Raw genomic sequence first — 12,187 nt, forward strand, 5'->3', positions numbered from 1 at the left:
ATTTAATTAGGAGAGATGAATGGTATGTCGATCAGAGTCGTCAGGTACTGTAGAATGGAAGAGGCTCCAAAAAAGCTAAACTTTGTTTTGGAAGAGCATATGACAGAGCAATTGGAACCGAAGTCATTGTGTCAAACTCATACATGACTTGTCAGCGGCTGATCCCTTTGCAGAAATGTCGATGTTTGCAATGTTTGAATTTGGGCGTTGTAATCTTTGAATTTGAACCTTGCAATATTTATGGTATTTGTTATATAACATAATTGGATGTTTAATTTGGTATTGCAATCATGTCATGTTACAAGTATATATATGTTGTTCTTCTGTACACAAAGCATAGATGTTCTCTAGACAGAGCATATCACAACACACACGGACCGCATTAGGTAACCCATCAGCGATGAATTCATTAATCGCAAACAGTTCCTCCGACTGAACCGTATGCTCTACATCGCACACGCCTTTGTTTGGCAGCCCATTTCTTTTGTTCACCCTCATCGCATACAGTTAATTAAACTGAAACACATGCCCTGAATCGCGCACGAAACAAAAATTTGAACCGTGTTTGATGCATTCGTCATCGCAAACGTTTTGCACCTTTTTTGACGGGTTTTTTACACCATCGTCTGTGATTAATATTGTTGGGGAACGTTGCATAAAATAAAAAATTTCCTTCGTTCACCAAGATCAATCTATGAGTTCATCTAGCAACGAGTGAGAGGATTGCATCTACATACCCTTGTAGGTCGCGTGCGGAAGCATTCAAGAGAACGGGGTTGAGGGAGTCGTTCTCGTCGTGATCCAAATCACCGGAGATCCTAGTGCCGAATGGACGGCACCTCCGCATTCAACACACGTATGGTCAGGGTGACGTCTCCTCCTTCTTGATCCAGCAAGGGGGGAGGAGAGGTTGATGAAGATCCAGCAGCACGACGGCGTGGTGGTGGATGCAGCAGGGCTCTGGCAGGGCTTCGCGAAGCGGCTACGGGAGGGAGAGGTGTAGCAAGGGGGGGGGGGAGGGAGGCGCTAGGTGTCAAGTGCGGCTGCCCTCCCACCCCCCTCTTTATATAGGGACCCCAGGGGGGGCGCCGGCCCTAGGAGATGGGATCTCCTAGGGGGGCGGTGGCCAAGGGGGAGACTTGCCCCCCAAGGCAAGTGGAGGCGCCCCCTGCCCTAGGGTTCCCAACCCTAGGCGCAGAGGGGGGCCCAGGGGGGGCGCACCAGCCCACCAGGGGCTGGTTCCCCTCCCACTTCAGCCCATGGGGCCCTCCGGGATAGGTGGCCCCACCAGGTGGACCCCCGGGACCCTTCCGGTGGTCCCGGTACAATACCGGTAACCCCCAAAACTTTCCCGATGGCCGAAACTCGACTTCCCATATATAATTCTTTACCTCTGGACCATTTCGGAACTCCTCGTGACATCCGGGACTCCGAACAACTTTCAGTTTGCTGCATACTCATATCTCTACAACCCTAGCGTCACCGAACCTTAAGTGTGTAGACCCTACGGGTTCGGGAGACACGTAGACATGACCGAGACGGCTCTCCGGTCAATAACCAACAGCGGGATCTAGATACCCATGTTAGCTCCCACATGCTCCTCGATGATCTCATCAGATGAACCACGATGTCGAGGATTCAAGCAACCCCGTATATAATTCCCTTTGTCAATCGGTACGTTACTTGCCCGAGATTCGATCGTCGGTATCCCAATACCTTGTTCAATCTCGTTACCGGCAAGTCACTTTACTCGTACCGTAATGCATGATCCCGTGACCAGACACTTGGTCACTTTGAGCTCATTATGATGATGCATTACCGAGTGGGCCCAGAGATACCTCTCCGTCATACGGAGTGATAAATCCCAGTCTCGATCCATGTCAACCCAACAGACACTTTCGGAGATACCTATAGTGCACCTTTATAGTCACCCAGTTACGTTGTGACGTTTGGTACACCCAAAGCACTCCTACGGTATCCGGGAGTTACACGATCTCATGGTCTAAGGAAAAGATACTTGACATTGGAAAAGCTCTAGCAAACAAACTACACGATCTTTGTGCTATGCTTAGGATTGGGTCTTGTCCATCACATCATTCTCCTAATGATGTGATCCCATTATCAATGACATCCAATGTCCATAGTCAGGAAACCATGACTATCTGTTGATCAACGATCTAGTCAACTAGAGGCTCACTAGGGACATGTTGTGGTCTATGTATTCACACGTGTATTATGATTTCCGGATAATACAATTATAGCATGAATAAAAGACAATTATCATGAACAAGGAAATATAATAATAATCCTTTTATTATTGCCTCTAGGGCATATTTCCAACAGTCTCCCACTTGCACTAGAGTCAATAATCTAGTTACATTGTGATGAATGAACACCCATAGAGTTCTGGTGTTGATCATGTTTTGCTCGCGGAAGAGGTTTAGTCAACGGATCTGCGACATTCAGATCCGTATGTACTTTGCAAATATCTATGTCTCCATCTTGAACATTTTCACAGATGGAGTTGAAATGATGCTTGATGTGCCTGGTCTTCTTGTGAAACCTAGGCTCCTTGGCAAGGGCAACAGCTCCAGTGTTGTCATAGAAGAGAGTGATTGGCCCCGACGCATTGGGTATGACTCCTAGGTCGGTGATGAACTCCTTCATCCATATTGCTTCACGCGCTGCCTCCGAGGCTACCATGTATGCCGCTTCACATGTAGATCCCGCCACGACGCTCTGCTTACAACTGCACCAGCTTACTGCTCCATGATTCAACATATAGACGTATCCGGTTTGTGACTTTGAGTCATCCAGATCTGTGTCGAAGCTAGCGTCGACGCCACCCTTTACGACAAGCTCTTCGTCACCTCCATAAACGAGAAACATGTCCTTTGTCCTTTTCAGGTACTTAAGGATATTCTTGACCGCTGTCCAGTGTTCCTTGCCGGGATTACTTTGGTACCTTCCTACCAAACTTACGGCAAGGTTTACATCAGGTCTGGTACACAGCATGGCATACGTAATAGATCCTATGGCTGAGGCATAGGGGATGACACTCATCTCTTCTTTATCTTCTGCCGTGGTCGGGCATTGAGCCGAGCTCAATCTCACACCTTGCAATACAGGCAAGAACCCTTTCTTGGACTGATCCATTTTGAACTTCTTCAATATCTTATCAAGGTATGTGCTTTGTGAAAGACCTATGAGGCGTCTCGATCTATCCCTATAGATATTGATGCCTAATATGTAAGCATCTTCTCCAAGGTCATTCATTGAAAAACACTTATTCAAGTAGGCCTTAATGCTGTCCAAAAGTTCTATATCATTTCCCATCAAAAGTATGTCATCTACATATAATATGAGAAATGCTACAGAGCTCCCACTCACTTTCTTGTAAACACAGGCTTCTCCATAAGTCTGCATAAACCCAAACGCTTTGATCATCTCATCAAAGTGAATGTTCAACTCCGAGATGCTTGCACCAGCCCATAAATGGATCGCTGGAGCTTGCACACCTTGTTAGCATTCTTAGGATCGACAAAACCTTCTGGCTGCATCATATACAGCTCTTCCTTAAGATAGCCGTTAAGGAATGCCGTTTTGACGTCCATCTGCCATATCTCATAATCATAGTATGCGGCAATTGCTAACATGATTCAGACGGACTTCAACTTCTCTACGGGAGAGAAAGTCTCATCGTAGTCAACCCCTTGAACTTGCCGATAACCCTTAGTGACAAGTCGAGCTTTATAGATGGTAATATTACCATCCGCGTCCGTCTTCTTCTTAAAGATCCATTTGTTTTCTATTGCTCGCCGATCATCGGGCAAGTCTGTCAAAGTCCATACTTTGTTTTCATACATGGATTCTATCTCGGATTGCATGGCTTCAAGCCATTTGTTGGAATCTGGGCCCGCCATCGCTTCTTCATAGTTTGAAGGTTCACCATTGTCTAACAACATGATTTCCAGGACAGGGTTGCCATACCACTCTGGTGTGGAACGTGTCCTTGTGGACCTACGAAGTTCAGTAGCAACTTGATCCGAAGTACCTTGATCATCATCATGAATTTCCTCTCCAGTCGGTGTAGGCACCACAAGAACGTTTTCCTGAGCTGCACTACTTTCCGGTTCAAGAGGTAGTACTTCATCGAGTTCTACTTTCCTCCCACTTACTCCTTTCGAGAGAAACTCTTTTTCTAGAAAGGATTCGTTCTTGGCAACAAAGATCTTGCCTTCAGATCTAAGGTAGAAGGTATACCCAATGGTTTCTTTGGGGTATCCTATGAAGACGCATTTTTCCGACTTGGGTTCGAGCTTTTCAGGTTGAAGTTTCTTGACATAAGCATCGCATCCCCAAACTTTTAGAAACGACAACTTAGGTTTCTTCCCAAACCATAATTCATACGGTGTCGTCTCAACGGATTTAGACGGAGCCCTATTTAAAGTGAATGTAGTTGTCTCTAGAGCGTATCCCCAAAATGATAACGGTAAATCGGTAAGAGACATCATAGATTGCACCATATCCAATTGAGTGCGATTACGACATTCGGACACACCGTTACGCTGAGGTGTTCCAGGCGGCGTGAGTTGTGAAACGATCCCACATTTTCTTAAGTGCGTACCAAATTCATGACTTAAATATTCTCCTCCACGATCTGATCATAAGAATTTTATCCTTCGGTCACGTTGATTCTCTACTTCAATCTGAAATTCCTTGAACTTTTCAAAGGTCTCAGACTTGTGTTTCATCAAGTAGACATACCCATATCTACTTAAGTCATCAGTGAGAGTGAGAACATAACGATATCCTCCGCGAGCCTCAACGCTCATTGGACCACACACATCAGTATGTATGATTTCCAATAAGTTGGTTGCTCGCTCCATTGTTCCGGAGAACGGAGTCTTGGTCATTTTGCCCATGAGGCATGGTTCGCATGTGTCAAATGATTCATAATCGAGAGACTCTAAAAGTCCATCAGCATGGAGCTTCTTCATGCGCTTGACACCAATATGACCAAGGAGGCAGTGCCACAAGTATGTGGGACTATCGTTATCAATTTTACATCTTTTGGTATTCACACTATGAATATGTGTAACATTACGTTCGAGATTCATTAAGAATAAACCATTGACCATCGGGGCATGACCATAAAACATATCTCTCATATAAATAGAACAACCATTATTCTCGGATTTAAATGAGTAACCATCTCGCATTAAACGAGATCCAGATACAATGTTCATGCTCAAACTTGGCACTAACTAACAATTATTGAGGTTCAAGATTAATCCCGTAGGTAAATGTAGAGGTAGCGTGCCGACGGCGATCACATCGACCTTGGAACCATTCCCGACGCGCATCGTCACCTCGTCCTTCGCCAGTCTCTGCTTATTCCGCAGCTCCTACTGTGAGTTACAAATATGAGCAACGACCCCAGTATCAAATACCCAGGAGTTACTACGAGTGCTGGTAAGGTACACATCAATTACATGTATATCACATATACCTTTAGTGTTGCCGGCCTTCTTGTCCGCTAAGTATTTGGGGCAGTTCCGCTTCCAGTGACCCTTCCCTTTGCAATAAAAGCACTCAGTCTCAGGCTTGGGTCCATTCTTTGACTTCTTCCCGGCAACTGGCTTACCGGGCGCGGCAACATCTTTGCCGTCCTTCTTGAAGTTCTTCTTACCCTTGCCCTTCTTGAACTTGGTGGTTTTATTGACCATCAACACTTGATGTTCTTTCTTGATTTCTACCTCTGCTGACTTTAGCATTGAAAATACTTCAGGAATAGTTTTCACCATCCCCTGCATATTGTAGTTCATCACAAAGCTCTTGTAGCTTGGTGGGAGTGACTGAAGGATTCTGTCAATGACCGCCTCGTCCGGGAGGTTAATGTCCAGCTGGGACAGGCGGTTGTGCAACCCAGACATTTTGAGTATGTGCTCACCGACAGAACTATTTTCCTCCATCTTACAACTATAGAACTTGTCGGAGACTTCATATCTCTCGACCCGGGCATGAGCTTGGAAAACCATTTTCAGCTCCTCGAACATCTCATATGCTCCATGTTGCTCAAAACGCTTTTGGAGCCCCGGTTCTAAGTTGTAAAGCATGCCGCACTGAACGAGGGAGTAATCATCAGCATGTGACTGCCAAGCGTTCATAACGTCTTGGTTCTCTGGGATGGGTGCTTCACCTAGCGGTCCTTCTAGGACATATGCTTTCTTGGCAGCTATGAGGATGATCCTCAGGTTCCGGACCCAGTCCGTATAGTTGCTGCCATCATCTTTCAACTTGGTTTTCTCTAGGAACGCGTTGAAGTTCATGTTGACATGAGCGTTGGCCATTTGATCTACAAGACATATTTTGCAAAGATTTTAGACTAAGTTCATGATAATTAAGTTCATCTAATCAAATTATTTAATGAACTCCCACTCAGATTTGACATCCCTCTAGTCATCTAAGTGTTACATGATCCGAGTCGACTATGGCCGTGTCCGATCATCACGTGAGACAGACTAGTCATCATCGATGAACATCTCCATGTTGATTGTATCTTCCATATGACTCATGTTCGACCTTTCGGTCTCTGTGTTCCGAGGCCATGTCTGTACATGCTAGGCTCGTCAAGTTAACCTAAGTGTTTTTGCATGTGTAAAACTGTCTTACACTCGTTGTATGTGAATGTAAGAATCTATCACACCCGATCATCACGTGGTGCTTCGAAACGACGAACTTTAGCAACGGCGCACAGTTAGGGGGAACACTTTCTTCAAATTGTTATGAGGGATCATCTTATTTACTACCGTCGTTCTAAGTAAACAAGATGCATAAACATAATACACATCACATGCAATTATATAGTAGTGACATGATATGGCCAATATCATATAGCTCCTTTGATCTCCATCTTCGGGGCTCCATGATCATCTTCGTCACCGGCATGACACCATGATCTCCATCATCGTGTCTCCATGAAGTTGCTCGCCAACTATTACTTCTACTACTATGGCTGACGGTTTAGCAATAAAGTAAAGTAATTACATGGCGTTAAATCATTGACACGCAGGTCATACAATAATTAAGACAACTCCTATGGCTCCTGCCGGTTGTCATACTCATCGACATGCAAGTCGTGATTCCTATTACAAGAACATGATCTCATACATCACAATATATCATTCATCATTCATCACAACTTTGGCCATATCACATCACAAAGCAATTGCTGCAAAAACAAGTTAGACGTCCTCTAATTGTTGTTGCATCTTTTACGTGGCTGCAATAGGGTTCTAGCAAGAACGTTTTCTTACCTACGAATAACCACAACGTGATTTGTCAACTTCTATTTACCCTTCATAAGGACCCTTTTCATCGAATCCGCTCCAACTAAAGTGGGAGAGACAGACACCCGCTAGCCACCTTATGCAACTAGTGCATGTCAGTCGGTGGAACCTGTCTCATGTAAGCGTACGTGTAAGGTCGGTCCGGGCCGCTTCATCCCACAATACCGCTGAAGCAAAATAAGACTAGTAGTGGCAAGAAAGTTGACAACATCTACGCCCACAACAGATTTGTGTTCTACTCGTGCAATAGAGAACTACGCATAGACCTAGCTCATGATGCCACTGTTGGGGAACGTTGCATAAAATAAAACTTTTCCTACGTTCACCAAGATCAATCCATGAGTTCATCTAGCAACGAGTGAGAGGAGTGCATCTACATACCCTTGTAGATCGCGTGCGGAAGCGTTCAAGAGAACGGGGTTGAGGGAGTCATTCTCGTCGTGATCCAAATCATCGGAGATCCTAGCGCCAAACGGACGACACCTCCGTGTTCAACACACGTACGGTCAGCGTGACGTCTCCTCCTTCTTGATCCAGCAAGGGGGAAGGATAGGTTGATGAAGATCCAGCAGCACGACGGGGTGGTGGTGGATGCAGCAGGGCTCCGGCAGGGCTTCGCCAAGCGACTACGGGAGGGAGAGGTGTAGCAAGGGGGGGAAGGGAGGCGCCAGGTGTTAGGTGCGGCTGCCCTCCCACCCCCCTCTTTATATAGGTACCCCAGGGGGGCGCCGGCCCTAGGAGATGGGATCTCCTAGGGGGGGGGGGCGGCCAAGGGGGAGACTTGCCCCCAAGGCAAGTGGAGGCGCCCTCTCCCCTAGGGTTCCCAACCCTAGGCGCAGAGGGGGGCCCAGGGGGGCGCACCAGCCCACCAGGGGATGGTTCCCCTCCCACTTCAGCCCATGGGCCCCTTCGGGATAGGTGGCCCCACCCGATGGACCCCCGGGACCCTTCCGGTGGTCCCGGTACAATACCTGTAACCCCCGAAACTTTCCCGATGGCCGAAACTCGACTTCCCACATATAATTCTTTACCTCCGGGCCATTCTGGAACTCCTCGTGACGTCCGGGATCTCATTCGAGACTCCGAACAACTTTTGGTTTGCTGCATACTCATATCTCTACAACCCTAGCGTCACCGAACCTTAAGTGTGTAGACCCTACGGGTTCGGGAGACATGTAGACATGACCGAGACAGCTCTCCGGTCAATAACCAACAGCGGGATCTGGATACCCATGTTAGCTCCCACATGCTCCTCGATGATCTCATCGGATGAACCACGATGTCGAGGATTCAAGCAACCCCGTATACAATTCTCTTTGTCAATCGGTACGTTACTTGCCCGAGATTCGATCATCGGTATCCCGATACCTCGTTCAATCTCGTTACCGGCAAGTCACTTTAGTCGTACCGTAATGCATGATCCCGTGACCAGACACTTGGTCACTTTGAGCTCATTATGATGATGCATTACCGAGTGGGCCCAGAGATACCTCTCCGTCATACGGAGTGACAAATCCTAGTCTCGATCCGTGTCAACCCAACAGACACTTTCGGAGATACCTGTAGTGCACCTTTATAGTCACCCAGTTACGTTGTGACGTTTGGTACACCCAAAGCACTCCTACGGTATCCGGGAGTTACACGATCTCATGGTCTAAGGAAAAGATACTTGACATTGGAAAAGCTCTAGCAAACGAACTACACGATCTTTGTGCTATGCTTAGGATTGGGTCTTGTCCATCACATTATTCTCCTAATGATGTGATCCCGTTATCAATGACATCCAATGTCCATAGGCAGGAAACCATGACTATTTGTTGATCAACGAGCTAGTCAACTAGAGCCTCACTAGGGACATATTGTGGTCTATGTATTCACACGTGTATTACGATTTTCGGATAATACAATTATAGCATGAATAAAAGACAATGATCATGAACAAGGAAATGTAATAATAATCCTTTTATTATTGCCTCTAGGGCATATTTCCAACAAATATATCGCACACAATTTCGTGAAAGGGTCTCTGATCGTAGTGTCGCGTTAGCAGCATCCTGTTCTTAAATACCCCCCCCCCCCCCCCCCCCCCCCCCCCCGCGGTGACCGAAGGACTATGCTCGCTCTTAATGGAGTCGAGGGCGCATGAATTTGTTGCGAAATAACCTTGCATTTTTAAGAAGAACTACTAATCAAAATGCACAAACTCTACACAAAGACTACTAAGAAATGGAACGTCCAAAGTTTCCAAGAAATATCTCTAAGATAAAGATGCCTTAAAACATATTTGAAAGTAAATTTTCATTTGATGGAATTAAACAAATGGATATCACGTAGGATCCAAACCAACAAGACATTATAGTACCATGTTTCAATATTTTAGTGTATTTACAATTCTACTAATCAAATATGCCCTCAAACATGGAATTTGTAATGTAAATTCATTGTACTCCCTCGGTTTCTTTTTACTTCGCATATAAAATTATTTAAAGTCAAACTACGCAAAGTTCGATCAAGTTTATATAAAAAATATCAATATCTACAATACTAAAGCTATATGGTATGAAAAGTAATTTCCTGATGCATCTAATAATACCGATTCCATATTGTGAATGTTGATAATTTTTTGTATAAAGTTACTCAAATTTTACAAAGTTTGACTTTGACCAGATTTTATATGCAGATTAGAAAGAAACAGAGGGGTATCATTTTTGCACCGTGCCAAGCAAATCGGAAACAGAGAAGTGTTCAATTTTGTTTCTGAATCTGAAATAATGTTATTCCTTTCCACTTTTAAAGCGTGAAAATTCAGTAAGTATCGCGCGCGCTCAAAATTAATAGCACTAACAAAACCAACATTTTTCCAGAGAAGGGATAATAGTCCAGCACCAACAAGTCCAAACACCAAAGCCAGCTCCAGCTGAAAAGCATCATCCCCTTCCTCCTCCCCAATCCCCAATCCCCTTCCGCTCCCACCCACAACCCTAGCTCCCCCGAATCCATGGATCCAACCAAATCCAGCACCCCACCGCCGGCCCCCGTCCTGGGCGCGCCCGTCGGCTACCCGCCGGGTGCGTACCCTCCTCCGCCGGGCGCCCCCGCGGCCGCCTACCCGCCGCAGCTCTACGCGCCGCCGGGCGCCGCCGCCGCCCAGCAGGCGGCGGCGCAGCAGCAGCAGCAGCTGCAGGTGTTCTGGGCGGAGCAGTACCGCGAGATCGAGGCCACCACCGACTTCAAGAACCACAACCTCCCGCTGGCCCGGATCAAGAAGATCATGAAGGCCGACGAGGACGTGCGCATGATCGCCGCCGAGGCCCCCGTCGTCTTCGCCCGCGCCTGCGAGATGTTCATCCTCGAGCTCACCCACCGCGGCTGGGCGCACGCCGAGGAGAACAAGCGCCGCACGCTCCAGAAGTCCGACATTGCGGCCGCCATCGCGCGCACCGAGGTCTTCGACTTCCTCGTGGACATCGTGCCCCGGGACGACGCCAAGGACGCCGAGGCGGCCGCCGCCGCGGCCATGGCCACGGCGGCGGCCGGGATCCCGCGCCCTGCCGCCGGCGTGCCCGCCACCGACCCGAGTATGGCATACTACTATGTCCCTCAGCAGTAATGTATCATTGCTCTAAACTTGCGCATTTCTAAGCGGAGAATGTGTTGTTGTTCTGTGACTGTCCCTTGATGCTGTTGTTGCTGCGGCGTAATAAGATTTATGGGCCTCCCCTGAGCTTATGAATTGAGCTGTTCGGATCTAGTATGTATTATGGTAGGATTGTTGTAATAGGGGAGGCCGTACGATTGCTTCAGTAGTGCATGACTAACTGGCCACCCAGTGTAATCTGATGACTATTATCCGGTGCCTCCCATGGTTACTATGTATTTATGTTCTTTGTTTTCGCCGTGCATTAGTTTTTTGTTGTTCTATGATAGTATTGTGCTGTGATTACTCCATATTATGTTGCAAGGTTCTCCCATGCATGCTTTCAAGCAAGGCTTGTTGTAATTAGGCCTTTGAAGCAATACGGGGAAACTTTGAATAAACTGATTGTAATATTTGACCGACATAGGATCTTGCTTCATATTGGTGTGATAGTAAGATTATTGTGGATAGCTAGTGTTCTCTCATGTTTATTTTCAAGCAAGATTTTGCTATGAAACATTGAAACTCATAATGCTAGAAGTATAGCATCCTGCATGCTTTGTATAATATCGATGACAGGTCTCCAGCTATTTTTCATTTCTTTTTCTTTTTCAGAATTCAGTTGATCAGCTTTGCAACCAACATGTTTATCAGAAGGTCATATTTTATACTCCGTCCGTCCCAAAATAAGTGTGTCAACTTTATACTAACTTTAGTATAAAGTTGTACTAAAGTCGAGACACTTATTTTGAGACGGAGGGACTAACAAGTAACTTTGCAATATGTCTGCAATTCTAACTGTAAATCTTCAGGGGCACTATTAGTGCAAATAACTGTTGGCTGCAATGGAGAGATCTATAATTGGAAACACATTCTGTATTTTCTGAGTTCAAAATCAACTGTTGTAATGTGCTAGTGTGGATATTTTTTGGCATATGGACGATGGACCAGGGTCGCTGAATACTTCACCATTACTTCGGCATCATTTCGTTTCACTAAATTAGAGTAGCATGTCCTGTTCCACCAAGTTTGTGCAATCTTGCCGTTGCCTGATATACTAATATGATAAGTATTGCAAATATGCATAGTATGTGACCAACAGTTTTTTCAGCTATTTTTGTTTTTGAGAATTTATTCGATTAGTTTTGTGGCTTGATGACCGACATGTTTATCAAAGGTCATATATTTAACGAGAAGC

At 46.0% G+C, this 12,187-nt stretch overlaps 1 protein-coding gene across 1 annotated transcript; it reads left to right on the plus strand.

Annotated features, from left to right (window-relative positions):
- Window positions 1-10,224: 10,224 nt before the first annotated feature.
- Window positions 10,225-11,257, plus strand: LOC123112331 (nuclear transcription factor Y subunit C-6). The gene has a single exon (XM_044533290.1). It carries the CDS (start codon window positions 10,351-10,353, stop codon window positions 10,960-10,962), a length of 612 nt encoding a protein of 203 aa, XP_044389225.1. The 5' UTR covers window positions 10,225-10,350; the 3' UTR covers window positions 10,963-11,257.
- Window positions 11,258-12,187: the final 930 nt, after the last annotated feature.

This window comes from Triticum aestivum, chromosome 5B (genome assembly GCF_018294505.1).
Source record: "Triticum aestivum cultivar Chinese Spring chromosome 5B, IWGSC CS RefSeq v2.1, whole genome shotgun sequence".
NCBI lineage: Eukaryota > Viridiplantae > Streptophyta > Magnoliopsida > Poales > Poaceae > Triticum > Triticum aestivum.

Bases quoted from the DNA above. Each gene is read 5' to 3' on its own strand.
- LOC123112331 (XM_044533290.1), top strand. From the start codon at position 10,351: ATGGATCCAACCAAATCCAGCACCCCACCGCCGGCCCCCGTCCTGGGC.